General features: G+C 42.8%; 1 protein-coding gene across 5 annotated transcripts in view; it reads left to right on the top strand.

Annotated features, from left to right (window-relative positions):
- MAPKBP1 (mitogen-activated protein kinase binding protein 1) overlaps window positions 1–22,281 on the top strand; it is an 88,720-nt gene that overhangs the window by 13,448 nt on the left and 52,991 nt on the right. For 4 of the 5 annotated variants that reach the window (XM_065754801.1, XM_065754804.1, XM_065754802.1 and 1 more), the window contains exon 2: window positions 12,557–12,648. The exons of the other annotated variant lie outside the window; for it this stretch is intronic. In XM_065754801.1, the coding sequence (XP_065610873.1) occupies window positions 12,557–12,648 (92 nt within the window). The remainder of the gene's footprint in view (window positions 1–12,556; window positions 12,649–22,281) is intronic. 5 annotated transcript variants of the gene reach the window in all.

Raw genomic sequence — 22,281 nt, 5'->3', positions numbered from 1 at the left:
TGAGTCTGTGGCTTTCTGAATTTCTTGACAAGCACTGTGAAAAAACGGTATTTTTAATGTTCTGATTTCTTTAAGTATAGCAGGAGCACTTGGTGGCAACACAAAGAGGGTTTTAAGCCTGTTTAAAATTGCTTCCTCTGAGCATGGTTCTACTTCCTCAGTTCTCACGTTTGACAATTCTATCAGTTACCCGTGCTCCTGAACCTCAAGTGTAGAAGAAAGGAGACCTGCTTTGCCAGTGTTATGTCTCGTGTTTCCAGGTTTTCTGCACTGACATAGCAGCCTGTGCCCTTTTCATTTTTGTTAGGTTATCTTTATCTCCTCAAACAAGTGAGCTTGTGTTGGACTGCTGTGCCCTCTTATTTACAAAGCTTGCTTCATTCAATGGGAACTGAAGAGGCGCTTGGGGAAAATCACAGGCAGAAGTGATTTTAAGGGTGAAGAGTGAAGAGAAGGTGAAGTGTTGTGAACAACCGGTTTTATGTATTTGTTTAGAATGCTGATGATTACATGGGGAGTTATTCAGATCTTTAGAGTGTTGGGTCTAGCTCGTGGAACTCGCAACAGATTCTAATTTTTTGGGAAAGACTAAGCAACATTCTGCATCTGAGGTAGGTGTACACAGAGTGACAGTTGTCTTTCTTGTAGCTGCAGCATGCCTCTTTGAAGCGGAAAGCTGGCCTAGTGGTGGTGTTCTGAGGAGGGAAGTGGGTATGCTGGGAGCCTGGAGTTCCATCAATGCGTTCTTACATACAGCTGTGCCTGAGCAGCTTCCCAGAGTGGTTGGGTATTGGGCTTGTAAATTGTTTTTCTAACGCTTGTGAAATGCATGCAGAACCAAGTGGGCCAAAGAGTGAAACAAAGTTCCTGCTGTATCTCCTGCCCGTTTATATATCAGCAGTCTCTCTTAGTTATTCCTGGGGCCTTTTTGGTTCTCTTTCAGCATAGGGGCAGGGAGACCTCAGCAGAGTACCTAGGAGCATGCAAGGGTTGTTGAGGAAACAGTGGAAATCAGTGCTTGAGCAGTTTTCTGCAGTTTGTTTTCTCAGCCTTTGGCCTTCGTTCATATATATTTCTTCTGCTGGAGGATGTTGACCAGAAAGGAGACAACAGGAGAAATCTCTTGGGCACTTGGTACGCATGTGGGCTTACAGATGTGAAGTGCTGCTTAATTCTAGTGTGCATAAAGGGCTGCTGATGATAAAGGCTCTCTGTAAGAAGCTTATTTCTCAGGGCAGAGGGCAGGGAATGGAGGAAGGGATTGCAGAGAGCCAGGCAGTGAGTGGTAGCTTGAGGCGGGGAGGGAGCTGGGTGGCTGCTGCTTTATATCCTGATTGATGTGGGAGAAAAATGATCTCTTGTATTCATTTGATTTATTTTTAACCATTCTTTTATGTTTTTTTGTCCCTAGCCTCAAACAAGAGTGAGGTACGGTAATAGTGCAGCATGGTCTGAGCCATGTGCCTTCTGTGATTTCTCACAATAAATAGTCCAGAATGCATTTAGGGAGAGATTGAATGCGAATCTCTTTACGACCTGCCTCCTTCCATGTGAATGTTGTCTCTATGATGAATTTTCTAATCTCCTGAGGATGTCAGAATTCACTTTCTCCCATCGAGTCATGGTAGTCTACAGGCAATGCATGTGTGGGAGGACAAGGTGCCCAGCCCTGCACAAGTTCTGGTGTTGAGGATGGAGCTGCCAGGTGCTGCAAGGTGAGCCCTGACCTCTCATGGAGTACAGGGATATCTGTTCTCTGTAAGGTGTTGGAGCATTGAAAGCTCGGGCTTTTGTCTGCAGAGATTCTCTTTAACTCTTTCCCAAAGACTTAATATGCTGCTTAGAGTTTTCCCTTCTCTGAAAGACCTGGCGAATATGCCCTTGTGCCAGTGGGAGCTGGGTATAAAGTTTAAAGAAATGGCTCACAAATGGCAATTGATGACTTCTTAGGCAGAACTACTGTGGAAGTCAATGATGAAGGATGAAAATCAATTGATTTGGCATGGTGTATTATGAATGAATGAAGAAATCACAAATGAATTAGTGTCACCTCAGGCAAGCCGATTAAGATGCTTTCCTTCATCCTGTATAGCTTTGTCTTGCATGTCCCTACTCTTGTAGGAACAAGCTCTACCACCAAGTCCTTCCCCACATCCCTACAGACTCGGGCAAACAGTATGCTGACGCTTTTAAACCAAAAATAAATGCCAGTGAGAAGAAACAGAGGAAGCCAGGAACAGAAATCTCAGTGTGGTGCTTTACTGAAGTAGCTTTCCTGTTCTGGTTTCCCTCAGCAGGGTTAACTGTGAAGAGGGCTCCTGGAGCCCTCCCTTTCAGTGTGTCTGCCCCGTGTCCATGTTTAGTTTGAATGTATGTGTTGTTTATAGAGTTCAGCACGGAGTGATTTAGGACTGAGCTCCTCACCACGGCGATATCAGTGTTGGAAACGCTGTGTTACGGCCCATGTGTTTAACTTCCCTGGAGTCAGGAGCTATGCGAAGCTGCCTCAGTTCCCTTGGAGCGGGTGCCTGTCCTGCAGCGAGGCTGTGGACTTTTTAACTTCTGGCTGTTTGTGTTTAGGAGCAGCCCAGCTCGGTGCTGGGGCTCTGGGAAGGGACTATGGTAGAGCTGTGGTGGGAGAAATCCTGCCAGCCCTTGCTTTCATCCCTGTTTGTCTCTTTTCCTTGCTCTTGTCTCTCCTCCTGTCAGTGCTAAATCCTGTGTGAAACGGAGGGGAAAATGACTATGGAGAGAGCCTTTCCTATCTGAGAAGTGATGATTAATGGTGATAAACAGTGACCCTTTCACATGGAGAGCCATTTGCTCCTGCTTGATTTCAAACCCTTATATGAATAACTGAAATGCTGCCCAAGGGAGCTGTAGTAATTTATTTTTTATTTATTTTTTTTCACATTTTCCTCTTACTGAAGCACTTTCTTTGCCTATATTCAGGCTTTGTGCCTGGATTTGGAGAAGGCTAACATATAACACTGTCACGAAGTCATCCTCCCACCTTTGATCTCCACTGTTGGGACAGATTGATGGGGGACCACTGCAAGTCTTTGCCTGTATTTAGTCCTCTCATAGATATTTCTCCCTGCTAGGGAAGGTGAACTGGTTCCTTTTTCTACAACGAAGAAAGAATCACTGGACAAATTGACTCTATGGGAGACAAAAGTCCTCCCTACACAAAGTCTGGTATGCCATTTGTTCTCTTTGCTGTATGAAAAAGTAGTGCATGTTTACAAATTGGAAAGATCCATTCCTTGTGAAGGAAGGAATCCTGCACAAGTCCAGGTCCCAGGAACTTGGAGTTGGGCTTCTTTGAAGGCTGCCCACACAGGGTGCATTTCTGTTTCCCAGAGTGTTTGTCTGCTGGTTGGAGGAGGTCAGATTGACTCCATGTGTATACACTTAGTCTGAAATAAGTCAGGATTGACTCCTTATGTACCAGCAAACTTGCAGCCTGTTGGATATTTTTTTTCTTTTTTAAGAGAAACATTCTTTACGCAGTCTTCAACAAAACATTCCCCACATTGGAGTCAAAATGGTACAATCATAATGTTGATGAAGGTTTGCACATGCACTCTGCTCCTTATCTCTTCACACATTTATATCTCTGAAACTTTTGTGTAATACCATGGATGTTTGAGTTGGGCAGCTTTTATGTTTAAGAAGATGGCTGAATGGAAGAAGATTCTGCTTTGCCATGGCTGTAGACAGTGTTGATGATGTTACATGGGCCTTTCCTCACTCTGCAGTGTTTTGGAAGAATTTGGACCTTGTATGGAGATGGCAGTGGGAAGAGCAAATCTAGGGAAGAAACAAAATAATAACTAGGTCACGCTATAGAAACGGGTAGAAAATCAACCATCTACGTGTTCTCTTTTGCAGGGATGTTTGCTTTTGAGCTCTCTTGCTATGGCTGCTGTTGGAGGTGCTTTTAATAGTGTTCCTCCCACTTTCACAGGGCCATGCATCGGCGTTTATGGGCTCCCTGGACCTGCCTTACCCCAGGTGCATGAAGAAGAAGGCAGGGTGCAAATTCAGCACGTAGCCCCTGACAGCTGGGGCTGATGGGTCAGGAATGCAGTCTTGACAGCTGGAACTGGAGTGAAAGCAGCCAGCATGGAGGGGAGGCCAGGAGGGGAGAGCAGGCAAGAGAAGAGGGTGTGGCAAGATGGACACACGCACACAAAGTGTGTTCAGGCACATGTAAGGAGATGGCCTGCAGGGACCCTGGATTGCTCGTGTTCTGTTTTTTCTACCTCTGTCCACATTTTTGTTCCCCGTTCTCTCAGCAACTTGGATCATTTTTAAAATAAATATGCATTCATAACCATTGTAGTGACACCAGGCAGAGCCATTAGAACTGAGACTCAGCATTTCCATGAGAGACCCAACCCATACCACCTCTACTTTTATGCAGGTTCACGAATGTAATACTTCATGTAATTCAGTGATTCAGAGCTTTTGAGCAGGTCAGTTCATACCAATTACTCTTAGACCAAGGTGCATTGGTCGTGATTTGTGTTGTGGAAAATGATTCCCTGTTGTTCTTTAAGTGACTATTAGGAAATCAAAATTACTTAAAAATGGCTACTGTTTGTTGAAGGTAATGATATTCTGGTCAGGTTTTTGTTTTTTTTAATTAGTTAAATTATGAAGGCTTATTCAGTGGCCAGATGTTGCTCTCAATCCTTTACACCGTGAACTCTGCTTCATATTGAACATAGGCTGGAAGCACCTTGAAGTATTGCATCAAGTCTGTGCTGTGTGGATTGTATCTGATGGTACTGTCATGGTTCCTGGAGGGTGACTTAGGCCACTGGTATAAGCCTGCAGTGGTGGCTGTGAGCGTGGCTTGTGGGACTTCAAGAGATGTGGACTGGTCTTTCAGGGCAGAGGTGTCTTGAACTGGTCATGTGTTGGAGCTTGCCCTACTATTGCATTTGCAGGTGGAATATTATAAATCTCCAGGCTTGTTAAGGCAGCACCCAGTGCTAGCAGAGAGTACTGAGGAAGCGAAGGTTCAGGCTGGAGAGGACAGAAAAACAAACACAGAAAAACCTTTTTTAAAATAAAAAAAGAATTGGTGCATATTCAGTCAAACAAAGGAAGGTCTTGGGTTAGTGAGGGTCAGAAAACTAACAGTGGAGCTGGGTATTTTTATTGTTTGCCTGCTCTTGTAAGACAGCGCTTATATCCACCCCTTCTCAACCCTTTCTGTGCCAGACAAAACCCAAAAACTACAGCTCCCAGAAAACAAACAGACGGAGGAACCTGGGCCCAAGCCAGACCTTTGCGTGTCAAGCTCAAATACAAAATGAATATTTCACAGCTGTGCTATAAAGCCCCTGAAATGAGGGCTTTACAGTGGAAATGCTGACAGTCCCTTAAGTAGAACAGTATACTGTAATTAGTGTTCTGTGTTTAATGTGTCAAACGAAACACAGCAGAGCTAAATGTAAAACTTCAAGCATTTGTTTTTCTACAGCAGTAATAGGAGATCAGACAGTAGATTAGAGCTCACGATGTATGTGTTGGTCCCTGGAAGTGAGACATGCTTTTTTTTTTTTTTTTTTGACTGGGGCTCAGGGGCTGCAGGAGGGATATATGAACAGGGCCAGCTGTAAGATTTGGCATTCTGTATCAAATTTCACTTATGTAAGAAATAGCTATTTCTTAGATGCTGACAGTGTACAGCTACAATGCATTTTCACGTATTGTATTCTGGAGTGCACAGACAGAACTTTGCTGTGTTGCAGCATGGAAAACGTGTTGGCCAATGTGCAGTACTGCCAAAAATTTTGAGAACACAATATGGGGAGTCAGATGGGAAAGGCACTGTGCTGTTGTGAAATTGAGGTCTGATTTTGGAGTTCTCTGTGTCTTTGTATTGCCGTGGCTGAAGAATACTGGGGTCTCAAATCTGGCCCTAAATGTATTTTTCTTGAGTAAAAAGAATGGGTAGTTATGTAGCTGCTCCTCAAGCAAGGTGTTACCTGATTACTTGATGGCCACTGTATTATGCTGGGGAAGGCTTTCCATAGAAATCCTCATAGTTCGAATCTCAGGGATTTCTGTGTCCAGCACTTCCTCAGAAATCCATACTTTGCTCATACATTTATTAATAGACCCACGCTCAGTTGGGAGAGGGATGAGGGCAGGCACATTATGCAGTGGATGAGAGATGAACTCTGATGGATGTTGTCTTTTTCATGCTGAGTCGGTGCTGTTAGTTAATTAAGTGGATTCAAAGTTAACTGTGTTACAAACAGGCCCACAGGAGGGCTTTTAAAATAGATCCTGTCTGCATGTGGACATTTATTGAAGTAGCCATTCTGGAGTGTAATGGAGTAATTGTACTGCAAGAACTCCCTTTGAGGATGCTCTTCATGAATAATTGCTCACAGAGGCACGGATGGAAAAGGTGGAATTGAAACCAAGCCATTGATTGAAGAATAGAATTTCCCATTTCATAGGAAAGCAAAGAGAAGAGAATGGGGGGATACATTTCCAACTCCATTGCAGCTGGGGTTCTTGTCTGTGACTTTGTGGGACTGGGTGACCTCTTGGCTATTGTCTGTAAATGATTCAGGTATCAGGAAGGCTGATCAAATGTAAGGTATTAATGGGAGAAAAAAACTGAGCACAAATCAGAAGACCCTATTGTTCTGCTCTGTAAGCAGCTACTGTGCTCACAACTTGAAAGCTGTGTGTGGTCTGGATGTTTCTTCTTCCATCTTAGGATGTAGTGGGACTCAAAAGAGGTCCACAGAAGAGTGTCAGAACGGATCAAAGTGGTGTACAGGAGAGCCACTGAGTAAGTGGAGATTCTTCTACTTGGAAAGCAGGTGACTGGGGTGATAGCATAGCTGCTTGAAAGTTACATGTGACCTAAAGTTGTTAGATTGAGGTTGACTGTTCAGTCTCTCTTCCAGCGCAAGAGTTAGGGGGCATCAAAGAACATTAATAGGAGTCAAGTTTAAAGCAAGCAATAAGAGATGTTTTTTCTTGCGACATGTAACACAGTGATGAAGTTCCTTGCCAAAAGATGTTGTGAGAACTGGGGTTTTAAAGGCACAGTTGGTAAGTTAATGCTAGCAAACTCTACTGAAATAGATTAAAACGGAATAATTTGAGTGGGAGATAGCAGGTGAGAGGGACTCAAACTTGCTTTTTCTGCTCTAAAAATTTCTCCATGAAGTCTGGATCAGAGGCATTTGCTCTCTGGGTGTGGTTTTCCTAGGCTGTAGTCCCTTGCCTAGTGCTGATGGCACTTGGACACACAGGCAGTCCTGTACCACCACTTTTGCCTCCTCAGTGGCTTTTTTGAGCGTTGGAGAGTTGCAGAGTTGCAGGTATCCTCTCAGAGAAGCTCTGTTTATTTATTTCTATATTTAAATAAATTCTCTTCATAGAGAATAATGATTTTTTGCACCCAGAAGAGAATAGGGGTAGTATTAGAAGGCAGGAAGTAAACTGTTAGAGTCAGAAATCCTCTTAAATTTGCTGAGAACATGTGACTGTGGAAGAGGGGCTGAAAAACTGCTGAACTCCTCAGTCTTTTGCTTCTGGCCTGGGAGAGTGATGGGATAACAACATCATACAGCCTACAGGTGAAACACTGTGAGGGATACCTGATGTTAAAAGTGTTTTTCTCTTGAAAAAATTATCTTCATACCTTCCTTTAAGGTTACTGCAGGCTGCAGAACTCTGCTGGTAAGCAAGCAAGCATAGAAGAGCTGGCATCAGGAGCAAAACAGCATCACTGCAGGGAGGAGAGCTCATGAGCTGTAGTTCAGGCAGTAGTGTCCCTGGCTGTTTTGCCTTGTTTGGCATCCATTTTTTGTGGAAATTACTACTCTGCTTGAAGTGTGTTTTTTGAAGAGTGTCTTGAGGCCTGCTACTGCTTTCTAAGACCACCTGCCTAGGTGTGCTGGCCAGGTGTGTGGCTTTACATGTAGATGGTCCTAAAGGGATGCAAACTATGGGGAAGAAGAGAGTATTTGCAGGGAGGTGAGGAGGGGTATGGGGGATGTTGAGCAGATCCTTAAAGGATTTCTGAGTTGTCCTTCTTACATGTGGAAACAATTGCTCGTGGTTTGTCTTTCAGCTTCCTCAAAACAGCAGAAAGAACTGAAATGAGCGACAAACTCATACTCTGAGAGCCAGGAGCCGCTGATCAAATGTCTTGTTTCCTAAAAGGCAGGCAAAGCTGCCAGGCTTTTGGAAAGCGTTATCATGTTAGCAGGAAAGCAAAGGTGGCATGGCTTTGTGACACAGGTACAGGTTCCCTTTTGCACTTTTTGGGAACCATGCCTGAGGGGAGCAACTCAGACTTGCCCTTTAAGTTCCAGTGGGGATTGCACTGCAGCAAGGTTTCTTTCCCTCTACTGAAAGGCTTGGCTATATTGAATACTTTTTGGTAGCTGCAGTTTGAGACTGCTGATCTGATCTTACCAGACAGGGGGACTGTGGGAACTTCTTATGATCTTGGGATCTGAAGTGGAAGGAATAGGATGACCTACTTCAGCGCTGAAATTTCTTTACCCATCTGTGTAATTCTGAGCAGCTAAATTTAGGCTTGTGTGTAAAATGGATGGATATCAGGACTTGCAAGACCAGTGTTCACACCTGAAGTTCTGTTTTGTAGTTTTGGTAACTAAGAGCATGCCTTAAGACTCCAAATTTGAAAAAAAGTTGATGTTAAAGAAATGGAGATTAGGTGGTTAATAGATAGGTAATTACAGTGCAGAATGAACTCTAGAAGTGTATTGCATGTGATTTCATCTGATAGCACTTGCAAATCACATACAGAACCATGACTGAAAATGCCAAGTACTATTAATAGAAGCCTCAGGATGAAGTAACAAATGTGGATAGCCAGCCTTCTTTCTGGGCCTTTAATTTAGGGGCACAAAATTACAGGTTTTGTCTTGCAATTGTTTCCTGGCTTGGGTAAGGGAGGTGAGGTGGCCCATTTATTGGATGTGATGACCTGAGCAAGCAAGGACATGTCTGATAATTGTGGGAAGCAAATTGGGCCAGTGTGGGAGCTATTATTGGTAACAAACACACTGGTTTTCCAGGTCTGCAGTGGGATTCTCCAGTGCTGTGGTTAGCTCACATCTGAGTTGGAAAGAGATCAGGGAATTTTTTTGTGACCGGGATATGCTGAAGTACCACCTGGGTGACTTATATGAATGCCAGTGTCTGTGTGGAACTGGAAACTGAGGTTGCTTCCTGACAAAGTGAATTCCTACCTCATTTTGCCAGAACTTCAAAAGTTGCATGATGTCAGACCTGTCTTGACATATTTGCCCTTTGATAGCAAATCTTTCTTGTGAGATTTGGAAATAAATGGTGGTGTGCTTCTGCCCTCATTAACTATACTAATCATTTATTTTATCTGGCAAGTTGAGAGGAATCCTGTTTGTACTGCATTGCTGCCTATTCTTTTTTTTTTTTTATCTTTTTCCCTGAAGTTTGTTTATTCTACTGTCACATTTTGTGACAAGTGACTGACTGTCTTGAGCCCTTATGTCACCTAGGCTGGAGGTTGATCATGGAGATAAAGCTGTGGTGCCTTCTGGGCAGGGAGGTGGGAATGAAGCTCACAAGTTTCACAAGGCCCAATTTTAAATATGTTTATCCTTCTTTTAGAGACAAGTTGTTTTTAACACCTAAGGATTATTACTACACACGCTGAAGTGTTGTAAGAATGTCCATTTGAATGAGGCTTACAGAGTTGTCTTACAGACTCTTTACACAGGCAAGTTTTAAAGCTAAGCCTATGAGCAAAAGAGGGAGACTCAGAAGGTTAATTGTGGATCTCTTGAAGCAGGTATCCATATCTGCATTATGACCTTGGTGGTGGTTCTTTTTCTAATGGGACTGTGGGTCTTTTGGAGGCCAGATGATGTTCCCTGGTGGTTGAAAATTGGAGAAGGCGTGATGTGTTGCTGTTGATGGGGTGATAGCACCAAGATGAATGAGTTAGGGCTCTTGTTCAATTTCTCACACTCCAAAAAAAAAAAAAAACAAAAAAACTAGGAAGGAATGGATTTTTTCCATAATGCCATGTACGGATAGGATTTTGGTGGTGCAGCTGGACAGGTCTAGTAGCCAATAAAAGGGGTCAGTTCTTCTTTTCCTTGTCTTTGAGCTCTCTCTGGCTTCCCCAGGCTGCCAAACAGAGAACATAACCCACAAAACATTTGTTCTTCTGCTTGTTTGGCTTGCTGGGGGGGACAGTTGCTATGTCAGTGGTGGTGCAGGGGAAGTGCCAGGAAGGGAGGGCATTGTTGGGATAAGGGAAGAAGGAACAATGGGGTCTTAGGAGCAGGTGGCTGCAGGTTCAGCTCAGTGACGGTATAACATGGCACTGCAGGGGTAATGTGTGTCCCTGTGAGGGAAAAACATACCTGTTGGTGAAAGTAGATTGCTGAACTGTTGCTGAATGCTATTACCTGCATAGCCAAGGTCAAGCAGTGCCTTGCAGGACGGTTGTGATTACAGCCAACCTGAGCTAAAGCCTGTGCTGAGCAGTGTGAGCACAGCATTGCTAAATTTGAAGTTTGCTGACAGCATTAAATATCTAGATTGGAGTACTTGAGTGGCACATGTCTCTTACTTCCTCCTTTGCTGTCAAGTATGCAGTTTCTGTGGGAATTTAAATTTGGTGTCATGGGCTGGGGACTGATGATATGAGCTTGAATCTCAGCAAATTCTTTCTGTGCATCTGTGAAGCAAACCTATGTTGAAGTATTGTAACAAACCTGCAAGAGCAGGTATCCTCCCAGCCTCCTTTATTCCTCCCTCACTTTTTTAAGGAACGTTAAGCTATTTCCTTGTTATACTGGTAAATCCATTTTTAATTGTATGTTCTTATACTAAACAAAAACACAGTTGAATGTTACAAAATCCACGGTTCCAGGTATGCTTATCTTATGAGGAAAGGTTACAATTTGGTATTCTCTTACACTGTCTCAAAGTATCTGGGATACATTATTATTAAAGGGAAAAAAAAACCAACACTGAATTCTCCAGAGAGTGGGATATAGCATCTTCTATTTTCCATGTCATGGGTTTGAAGCCAGTCCAAATTGGAAGTATTGAGGCATGGATGGCTTGCTTTAAGTGAGTTGCTGGAACCTTGGCCCTGATTTATCTTTTGAAGCAAGGTAGCCACCTAGCTCCATAAATGAGCTTACTAATGGGCTTACTTTTGTTATCTTCTCCGGTGGCCTGAGCCATGAAACTCATTTCTTTACCCCCTACAGATGAATTCTTCAGATCTGATAAGCTGTGTTGTCAGGGGAGCGTGGGGAAGCCTGCCCTGCCCTTACCTTTTGTACTTCATGTTGGTATAAATACAAGATGTTGGTCTTCAGGGCAGCCATTAACAATAGTGGTAATTTTACAATGGCGCCTTCTTATGCAACGTCCATGCCTTAAGGCCTTAACCAAATATAATTTAGATTATGATAATTGAAAGCAGAAGACTGTGACCCAGTAAAATCTATGAATTTGGCAGGGACAGCAGTCCTGGAGAGGAATGTATGCATAATAAATAAAATATTAATAAAAATATAATAAATAAATTTGATCTGTGCAGATGTAAAAGAGAATATTTTCGGTCTGTCAGAAGAATCCCAAGGCAAAAAGCTGGTTTATGTTCAGATGCAGTCATGCCACATACCAGATTTTTTTGTAGTGTAATTCCACTGCAAACTTTTGTTTTGGTAATCTGCTGAGTTCTGATGCTTCCTCTCCCAGAGCGTGCTCCCTGGAAAGACTTTTTTTCCCTTGTCCCCACAGCTTTTGTGCTTGCTTACCCTGGCTTCTTGTAACAGAGTCTGTTTCTTCCAAGTAGCTCTACCCAATTGTCATTTCTTTCCTAAAATAGTTGAGATCTTTGCTTGGGGCAAAGCAAGCGTTTTGAATTATCATCTCTCGAATGGGTCATTGGTATATGAGTTTTTGAATTCAATAATATGAGCTGTTCTGTCTCGTAAGATTCATGGGGAGGGATGTGCTAGTCCACTGAATGTGGTTTTCAGTTTAAGCACTGTGGGGAAAAAAAAAAAAGACTATTCAGTGCATAGGAGTAAGGAGCTGGGACCACACCACTGGATGGTGGATTTAAAGAGAATGGTTCAGCCTGGAAAATATTTCCAGGGAAAGAACTGTAGAGAAAGTATTTTGCTGCTTGCAGTGGGAATCACAGGGCAGTGAATGTGCATTCCAGCTTCTTGCTCAATACAAGTTGTTGCTTGCAGTCCTCTGCACTATGTGGCAATGCTCTGGCACTGACAAATAATCAGTAGATCAATAACTCTGTACCCCAGAAGTATTTTACTGTGCCTATGCTGGAAATAAAACTTGTGTTTAACCTTACTCTATGCCTGAGTGCTTGTCAGTGAATTTCTAGGAGATATGATTCTTCTCAATGCCAGTATGACATGCCAGACCACTAGTGCCTGTATATGGCTCCATCTGAACTGCATTCAAAGCTCACAATACTTCTTTTCTTTTTCACATGCACTAGGTGACTTTGGAGAAGGTGCTGGGGATAACTGTGTCAGGAGGCAGAGGATTGGCCTGCGACCCCAGAACTGGCCTCGTTGCTTATCCAGCAGGGTGAGTCACTAACCACATTCTTCACAGCTGAGATTAACCAGGACTGGTATGTCAATGTAAGATCTAGGATGTTTCCAGTATGATCTTCTCTAGGTAGACTTCACCATTCTTTAGTCTCTTAACGTAGAGGTCAGTGATGAGCATCAGCACTGCTAGTATAATTAGCAAGGGAAAAGGACTGCATCTTACCTGTCAAGTTTTAATGATATTCTTTTTAGGGAATCCCTTTCCCTCCTCTTGCTCTAAGCTAGGTGTTAAATACATTGTGGGCTTTTTAATTGTTCTCTGTAGTGTGCTGACCTTGCTCATAACTCAATAGGACGCTCAAGCCAGAAAGTACCTAATGGAGCAAAAGATGCTTTCAGTAAGTTGACAAACCCTTGTTGTACATGCTCTGCAGTGTAACTTGTTCCTTACACAAATATGGAGAAATATCTCTGTTGACAGCCCTTCGTATTCTATTATTTGAAGTGCAATCCATCAAATTTGGTTTAAGTGCAATTTGAGATATCTAGATGGAGACATTGGACAACAGAAGAGCTATCAAGAGGGAGATAGGTGAGGTCTGTACCAAGGAGGCTTTTTGAGTTGCGTGTTTAGCAGAATTGTAGACATTCTGGACCAGTTCTTGATCTTGCTGAAGGTAGAGCTCAAAGTGTGTGCCAATGGAGGAACAGATCATGTCAGTGTTGCTGGACTGTGGGATGAGATTCATGTGAAAGAAAGTAGCACCTGAAAAATTTTAAAGGGACCATGAAAGAGTCAGACTGAAATCTAATAATACATTGTATGTGAAAAAGCAAGGGAGGAATAACATTTTCCGTAGGATGTTTACTCTGCTAGTGGAGGTATGGCTATTGAGATGGGGAATGACTGTGACTTAGATGGAAAGGTACACTACTGTAGTCAAAATAAATTGCAAAGACAGAAAAGTGACCAGAGCTTAGCAGAGGGGAAGGAAGGATCTCCTTCCTTATTTACAATGTTTTTCCTAGTTCATCCCAGGAAGGCTATTGTCCTTCTTCATCACAAGGGTACAATGCTGGCTTATGGTCAGGACCCCATAGTTGTTGTTCTCAGAATTGCTTTGCAGCCATAAATCTCCTCATGTCCTGGTTTCATGGGGTTATTCTTCTCTAGGTGCTGGACTTAGCATTTCCTTTTGTTGAACTTCATTAAGTTCCTGTTAGCCCAATTCTCCTGCTTGTCCAGGTTGCTTAGAATGACAGAACAGCAATCTGGTGTGTCAGCCATTCCTCCTGGTTTTGTATCATGTGTGAACTTGGTGAGGATGCAGTCTTGTTGTCCAGCTCATTAATATGGAGATAAAACATTAACGGCCTCATTATCAACTCCTGGGGTGTATCCAGAACTCCAGCCAGACTTTGTGCTCCTGATCAAAACCCTCTGGGCCTGGACATTCATTCAGTTTTCAGTCTACTTTGCTATGCACTTACCTAACCTGTACTTTGTCAACTTGTCTGTAATAATGCTATGGGAGACAATGCCAAAGGCCTTATTAAAGTCAAGGTAAACAACATCCATTTCTCCCCACTCATATGCCAAGTTAGTCACCTCATTGTGGAAGGTTATGTTAGTTAAGCATGATTTCCCCTTCATAAATCTATATTAACTACTTTATCATTTTCTTGTTTTTCACATTTCCTTGGGAATCGTTTCCAAGATTAGTTGCTCTGTCACATTCTCAGAGACTGAGATGAGGCTGACCAACCTGTAGTTCCTGACACCTTACTTGGGCTTCTTGAAGATGGAAATGACATTTTCCTTCTTGTGATATTCAGGAATCTCTCTCAGTTCCCATGACTTTTCAAAGACAACTGAGTGCCCTTGCAGTGACACCAGTCAGTAGTCCTATCTGTGAAGAGGCCGTTTTGCTTGTTAATGCCTAGGCCTTTCGATGTCCAGAGATGGTGAGGATGCAGTCTAAGCTTGCAGCTGGTCAGAGGAACTTCTGAGTTGCAGTGCCTGCAGATTATCTTTTTTGCTCTATTTTATTCTCCCCAGTATATTCCCACTTCTGTCAGGAGCCTTTGGCAGCTATGTTTCTATTCCTTGTTAGCATTCATTAGCTGTGGTTCAAAGCCATGTCATTATTATGTCATTATTTGAGCTGTATCAATATTAAAGCAAAAGAACTTCCAGGGGAACCTCACGTGGACTTCCAAGAGAGTCTTGAAGATAAATGCAGGCGAACAAATCACAGTTTGACTGTGGGTTTCTGCACTGAGTTGAGACTCTAGCTGACACTTAGAAAGCCCTTCTCTCATGGAGTGAGGGTTTTTTCCTCTTTTCTTAAAACTTTTCTATTTTTTGTTAAATGAAAGTTCATGATCTGCATGTGCACTCGACAGCATCCTTCATGCCTGAACTCTTCTGAGACAGGCAGATTATGTGTGTCTTCTCTTCTGCGTCTTTTCTGACACTGAATATGTTCACACTTGAGGAGGAGAGAGAAAAGAAAATGAATGCACTAAACTGAAATGTTTTGGACTCTTGGATAGCTAAAGATAGGTTTTATTAACAGTGACTTCCTCTGATGTGCTGGTGCATGCCAAGAATGAATGTAATCAAGCATGAGGGCACCTGGGGATTCCTTCGGATAATTAAAAGCTGAAGTGGTTCCTTAGGACTTCACAGACAATTCTTGCTCACATTTGGTGGTGGTATCATCTCATGGCCTAGGCAATATGCCAGATGTTTCGTAACAGTGTAGTAACTTATGTGACTTGATGCTTTTGTGGCATAGCTGTCCTGTCTTGTGATGCCAGTGTGATTTGCTGCACTCAAAACCATCTTTTTGTGCTCATTTAATACAGCATTTGTTAAGAAGCCAAAACATGAGGGAACTGTGGGTGCAGACCTTGTTATAAGCTGATGCAAATTCAGTTTTACTATGTCTTTTCCTCTTAATCTTATTTTTAGTGAATTTATCTTACCTGGGTGAATTTGCGAGGACCCTGGCATTGCTAGTTCACTGGCTGTATTTACTTTTGTTTCTGTTTGAATTTACTGACAGTAAAATGTATTACACGTGGCTGATTTTTGCATACTGGGTGAAGTTCATGACCTACCCATTCAACTTGGTCATCTTCAGTGGTGCTCAAGATGCTCAAGTGATTTCCTCATCTCTCTACTCATCTACTGAGGTTGACATGCAGAAGTTTTTGCTTCTCCAGTTTGTTGTACCCCTGAAAGCTAACTTACTTAACAACTCTGTTTTCCTGAGAACACTTTCAACATACCTAGATTAATTTGCTTGAGATCAGAACAGTTGCCGCAGGCATTCTGACTTCATCCATGCATATGAATATTTCACTGAGGACTTGTGCCTTAGAAATGTAGGCTTTCTTTGACCAGAATCTTACTCTGGTCTCTTATTCTTGTCTGAAGTATTATTATTATTGTTTATTAAATGATTGCTTTTCTGGATTTTCTCTTTTCTGGTGACTCCTGAAAGAAGCAGATCCCAGTACAACACCAGCTCATTCCAACTCCATAATGGTGCCTATTATGAGATGAATGTTGCCTTATTTAATTTCCTTCTCACTGGCTTTTAAGCTTCTTATCCTTTCTCTTCTTTGATTCAAAGAGGCTGTCACTTCTTCAGTGGCTACTTTTCTGCTCTGGTATTGTTTTAAAGTGCTGCTTGTGTTGAAGGAGGCTTTTTTCTTCACGTCTGCCAGGAGGGCTGAAGGCACAGAGTGCTCTAGATATTTTAGGCCACTGCTTTCATATAAGGCTGTTGTCTTGGGAGACAAGACAACATAGGAGAGAAAACTATCTCCCCCTTCTCTGAAGGTCTTATATCTGCCATGCATGCTTGCTTGTTCTTTTGCTGACAAGTGAAATAAACCCAGCACTGCCTGATTTGATCTGTTAGTGTTATGCAGTGGTGAAGTTGTTGGAGGAACAAGCAGAAATCTGTTATTTCTTGTAGCAGACCTGGTGTTTTGTCCATCTTTTTTTCTCTTACAGTTTGTTTTCCAATTCCTTTTTCCCTGTTCTTCTTTCTTTTTGGTTTATTTCACTTTTTTTTTCTTCCCAGTAGCTAGTTGAGATTCTGTTTCTTAGAAACAAGAATGGAAACAAAGCTAAGAAAATTCTCTGAGGTTACTGGTGACTAACATTAAAAAAAAAAAAAAAGGAAAAAAAAGAGAAACTTTTGAAGGGGAAAAATGTCTGCCATTTAAATTCCATACCAGCTGCTCAGATAGCTTGAATAAGCTTATCTCTGTTTTTTTTTTTTTGTGTGTGGGTGTGGTTTGTGTGGGTGTGGTTTTTGTAATTTTTTTTAAGCCCTGTAGGCTGGTGGGGCTGCTTTATTTCACTTCTCTTTGTTCCTCTTTCCTTGGCTCACAGCTGGTCATGCTAACTGGTTGAGAACCTTGTCCTCATGCAAGGTACCTTCCTGCTGGGGAGAACAGATCGTGCTTTCCCTATGTGTAGATCCTTTGTGCTGTTCAGAGTACACTGTCTTTTAAACACTTACGCTCTTACATTCTTGTCAGCTTAGGCCTGTGTCCAGCCCTGATCGTCAATTCCCAGCTATTCTGATAAAAGTCAGATTTTTCACATTAGTCACATTAGTTTTCCTCACTGGGGAAATATGTATTTGATGTAGGGTACCTGGAATGAGTTGTTGAGTCTCAGCCTTCAGCCCTCAGGGATGACTCTTTGCATGCTATGGGTCTAAAATCAGGTGTAGGTTTAATCCAAAGAATCCACTGAGACAGTAAACTGAGTATCTTTGGGTTTCTCTCAGAGTTGGCTCTTGCCAGTACAGATGCAGCCACTGGCTGACTGTGTGTGCATGCAGTACATCTGCTAAACAAGTGAGTTGGACACCCCCTTATACTGTAAACATTTAATGCTGTAACATCCTTGTTTGCACGTGGGAAGGGAGGACAATAAAAGAATTCATATGTTCAAACTTAAATAAAGATGTTGTCTCTTCTCCTGCTGCTGTTTGCCACAAGATCTCCTTCTGGTTTTTTTGCCTTGAGTTTTTTGAAACACGACAACTAATATTCAGAAGTGACTGTTGGTATTATAGGTTCAAAATGGGAAAACTATATGGCTAACTCAAACTTTAATGCTACTGCTGCATATGTGTTGGATACTACTGCAGCTGCCTCTCATGTGCCAGCCTCTACTGCAACAGTATCAAGCCCCAGTCACTTTGTTCTCATTTCAATCTCTCTGTTCCTATGCTCATTCCCAGTGTGTTCACAGTACTGAGTGGAAAACTCTTGAATTCAGTCAGCCCTTCTAAGTCATAATTCTCTTGGCACCCTTCCATGTGGATCCAGGGAAATAAATGCCAGGTCCTGCATGAACAGGCAGTGACAATAGTCTGTGTCATAGCAGTGGGAGGAAGGGGAGGAGCACAGCAGGAAATGAGTGAATTGGTTTTAATCCTTCCAGGAGTCTGCTCAGCACGTGTGGAGCTGTCTCACATAATTGAGTGGTAACTCCCAGTGGAAGCTGAGGAGTGAGGACTTTGTTTTATTTTTCCAGAAGTGGTTGCTGGTTTGCTCCCAAACACCTCTTTCCAGTTCCGGTAGACAAGTGGTTTCCAGCTATGCACATGTGGAGTCTCTTGGAATGTTTTAGTCATCATTTTCCATCATTCTATAGATAATTTATTTTGTGTGGTAATCTATCAACTGAGAAGAATTTCCCTTTACCCTAAGCTGCATAAAACCCACGGTGAAAGAGTAACATTTAAGATAGACATTGTATAATGCTACAAGGCGTGATGAAGATGTCTTGCTTCCTTGCTTTTCTGTGTTAAATGAGAGGTTTTGGACAATGTGGTGTTGGACTGAATTGTGCGAGGCTGATCTAGTAGACCACTGATGGCCACAGCAGAATTCTTTTCTGATCAGCAATCTCTTCAAGACTCATTAACATCCTGGCCAGGTTAGAGTTGGAGGCTACATGGAACAATGAAATCCTGAGGTGACAAGCATTACTGCCTTACTTCAGGGCATATTTTTCTTAACTAATTGATCAGTTTGCTTGGGTGCCACAGTAGTAGTCAGCTGTAGAAATGTGTAGATGCACAAAAGGAATTCACTTCTTTGTAGATGTTTTGTTACCTCTTTGTATATGTGAGGTTTGTGCAAAGTTCTGCAGCTCTGTGAAAGTACAGCTCTTAGCTCATTTTTGTTAGCAGCAAATGATAATATTGTTGGACCCAATCCCATATGCAGCTTGAATAGGTACAGGGACACGAAAGTCCTTGAACTGCTGGGTGACAAGTATATGAATGCAGTTCTGCTGGTGCTGGCTCCTTCAATTTTATTTCACCCAGACTTTTGAAGAATTCAAGCCTCCTTTATATGTTTATTTCTAAAGGAGAATCTGCAATAATAAGAAGATTATAGAAGCCTACCGTAGAACTAACATCTGATACCAAGCAAATTTCAGCTTCTTTAGCCACTCCAGAGGCAGCTACTTTTGTCCTTTTCAAAACAGTACAGTCATCTTCCAGGGGCTGTACTGCTTTCCTCTTCTTATCTCTCAAGAATCTGGACTGTTGTTGGTGCATTTTTTCCTGAGAGGATGCTGTTTTTACATGCCATTTGAGATTTTCCACCTGGCACATTTGTGCTTGTGGACCCAGAGGGAAAGATAAGAAAATCCCCTTCATTTAGATTGTTAAAAGCAATTTCAATTGAAGAGCTGTGACTGCAATTGGGTTTGAGTTGGGCCATTACAACCCAATGGAATGTTTTGTTTTTTTCTGTGCCAAAAGTCAACAACATAAGATTTTAGTGCTCTGAAAGTGTTCAAGAAGATGCCAACCCCTTCCTTCCCTGTTCTCCACGAACAGCAGATCCTTCAGAATGATGAAGCATGAATACACTTTCTCTATTGTATTTACCCACTGCAGGGAAAGGGTACTTCTCCAGAATGCAGTATGGTAATCCAGCCTTCAAGTTACCACCACTTGGTGGATCATTATTCCCTTGTGTGCATCAGAAAGCCAGCTGTTACAGCCCCAGGAGAAACAGAGATGAAATGTGATACTGTCCAATAGTTACTATTCAGGGCTTTGGCAGCAGCAGTAGTTCTGGTGGCATCCTCCCTTCAGCCGCCAGGTACTAACATGTCTTCTTATCCCCTGTCTTTCCACAGTCATGTGGCAGTCATGCAGTATGAGCCTTTTCTCCCAAAGTATTTCCTTTGCACGTCAGCTCTGTTCCTGCCCTTCTGGGTGAGCCTGTGCTCATCCATGCTTGCCTGTTTCCTCCTTTCTGCTAGGGGCCAGCAAGGAGTTGCAGCATGTGGCTATGCTCAGTGCAGCTTATGTTCATGCTGCTTTGTGTCCCAGTGTGACTATAGAACCCCTTAAGTGTGGAGCACTCTTGTAATACCTTCAGTGGGAGAGAGCATGCTGTTAGCAGGTGATGCTCCTCTGTCAGCAGGCTCAGGGACTGAACTGTAGCTGAAGTCTACAGTTGGTGACCCATGGTAGCAGAGGTTCCAGGAACAACCCAAACTGAAACCCTAAATGCAAGCTTTCATCTCTGAATTTTTCACGTTCAGATTGAACATAGAATTTTTCAAGGGAACGGTCCAGTTGCAGTGAAGCATTTTGGGAAGTGTTTTACACATTAATTCACCAGCTGTTCACTTCATCTTTGAAGAGGGAGTGGACGTATAGGAGCAGCTGCCTTTTCCCTGAACAGACTGCTGGAGAGCACTTCCTTGCCCTTGGTGGGTAGCCTTGCATTGAGCTGAGCTGATAACTCTTTATTCCTTCCTGGCTGGGCAGGAAACCGTTGTGTATTTGGGATGATAGTGGCAGTTTGTTTGAAGGACAGGAAGATTCTTCTGAAAAAAAAGTCTGCAATAGGGAAGAGGGAATGTGTTGTTGAATTGAGAAAGCTTTGGTTTTGGTCTTCCTTGGAATCAGGTAGTAGAGAAGATCACTGTTTCTCCCAGCGTGTGAGTTTTACTAAAAAGAGTAACTTCTTTTTTCTCTCTTAAAGAGCTGTACATAATAGGAACAGGGTATTAAGCAGGTAACTAAAGTACTTTCTTGCATAACCTTGGAAGGAATGTTCACAAAGCAGTTTTGCAGAAGGAGTTATATTTGACCCTTTAGTACCAGAGCATGGCACACAGCTGTGTTAACTACAAAGCTTAACTGACAACAAAGTTGGGGATGTGGTAGGGCAGGTCCAGGTGCTGCCTGCACAGTGCAATTTGGGGGGCAACAACTGTTAGTGGAGCCATGGAGAAGGTTTATGTTAGAATGTGAGTTCTTGCTGCTGCCAAAAATGATAGTGATGAAGAAAGTGAGAGGAGGGAAATGGGAACGCTTTTATCTGTGCAAGAATGCAATGAAAATTCTTGTGACAAAGAAAGCACTTAATTGCCCTTGAAGCTTTCCTGTGTTGGATTCCAGAGGTTGCAAGCAGGGGAAAATTAGGGAGGTTTGGAGGAGTCCTGCAAGTTTGCTGCTGTTTGCCTGACATACCACGTTAAGGAAGACTGTGCAATATGCACTTGTTCCTGCAGCCATCTTAGTTCCAGAGTAAATATTCAATTTCTCTCAACACAAGAGCATTGTCATGCCTTTAGGGTAGCTACAACAGAGACTGCTGAAAGGACTATTTTGGTTATACCTGACTTTAGCCTACCTTATTGACAGAAGCATTAATTGTCCTCACTCTGGCTCTGCAAGCCTAAATGTGCTGATGACATTTGATTTTTAAACTGGGATGCAAGCTGGGAAGTAATCTTGTTCAGGCAGCTGGTTTGTTACTGTGCGCTCTGACTTCATTAACCAGTATGTGAACCAAAGGGAAGTCACTATATTAAAAACAAATAAAAATAGGGAAAAAAATGAGAAAACCTCCTGTGGTGAGAGTCATTTGCAGTTTGCTCACAAGGAAATTGAAGCGAGAGAACAAGCTGAATGCTCTAGTAGAGCTCTGCAAGTGGGGAGCTTTGACAGGTTTGGAAATGTATTGCATGCCCATGGAACAGGGAGGAGGAATGGTTGCAAAGCCTTGGTTGTTTTGGAGTACAAGGCCTTCCTCATCTTGAAGCCCTGCAGCCCCCTGGGGCTTGCCCATCACCTGAGAAGGGAGGGGACTGGCAGAGAGCAGGACCCTGCAGGTTGCAGCCTGCCTGGTTCCTGTCCTGCTATGCCCCTGCAGCAGCTGTGCCTCCAGCAGTCAGCACCTTGGTGTTGCAGTGGGACTTGCTCAGGAGCCAAGTCCCAATCTTGCATAAGAATGAGGGGGTGAAGTGGGGACCGAAAGCAAAGTCTGGGATGAAAATGAGATGCCAACTGCCTCAACTGTTCTCCACCCTCTGTAAGAATCTCAAAACAAGCATTGTGTCTCCTGGCAACCTTCACACAAATCCCAGAGTTTAACTTGAAAGGAGTACGTATGTTCCCAAGTATGTACCCCTTTGCCAGGTGTGAATAAGGGGAGATGCTGGATTTCTTCCTGGAAGACCTGGCACTTGGGGATGGTCTCAGGTTTCTCTCAGTGTCAGCAAGGCAACAAGCTAAGGGTGAGGCAGCATGCTGCTAGACTAAGAAGTGTCAAGAAACAGTGCATTTTGTTTGTTGTAAGCATGCCCACT

The sequence above is a fragment of the Cyrtonyx montezumae genome, unplaced genomic scaffold (assembly GCF_038088225.1).
Source record: "Cyrtonyx montezumae isolate F1298 unplaced genomic scaffold, pur_monq_1.0 scaffold_10, whole genome shotgun sequence".
Lineage (NCBI taxonomy): Eukaryota > Metazoa > Chordata > Aves > Galliformes > Odontophoridae > Cyrtonyx > Cyrtonyx montezumae.
This window is presented reverse-complemented; position numbering and strand designations above follow the sequence as displayed.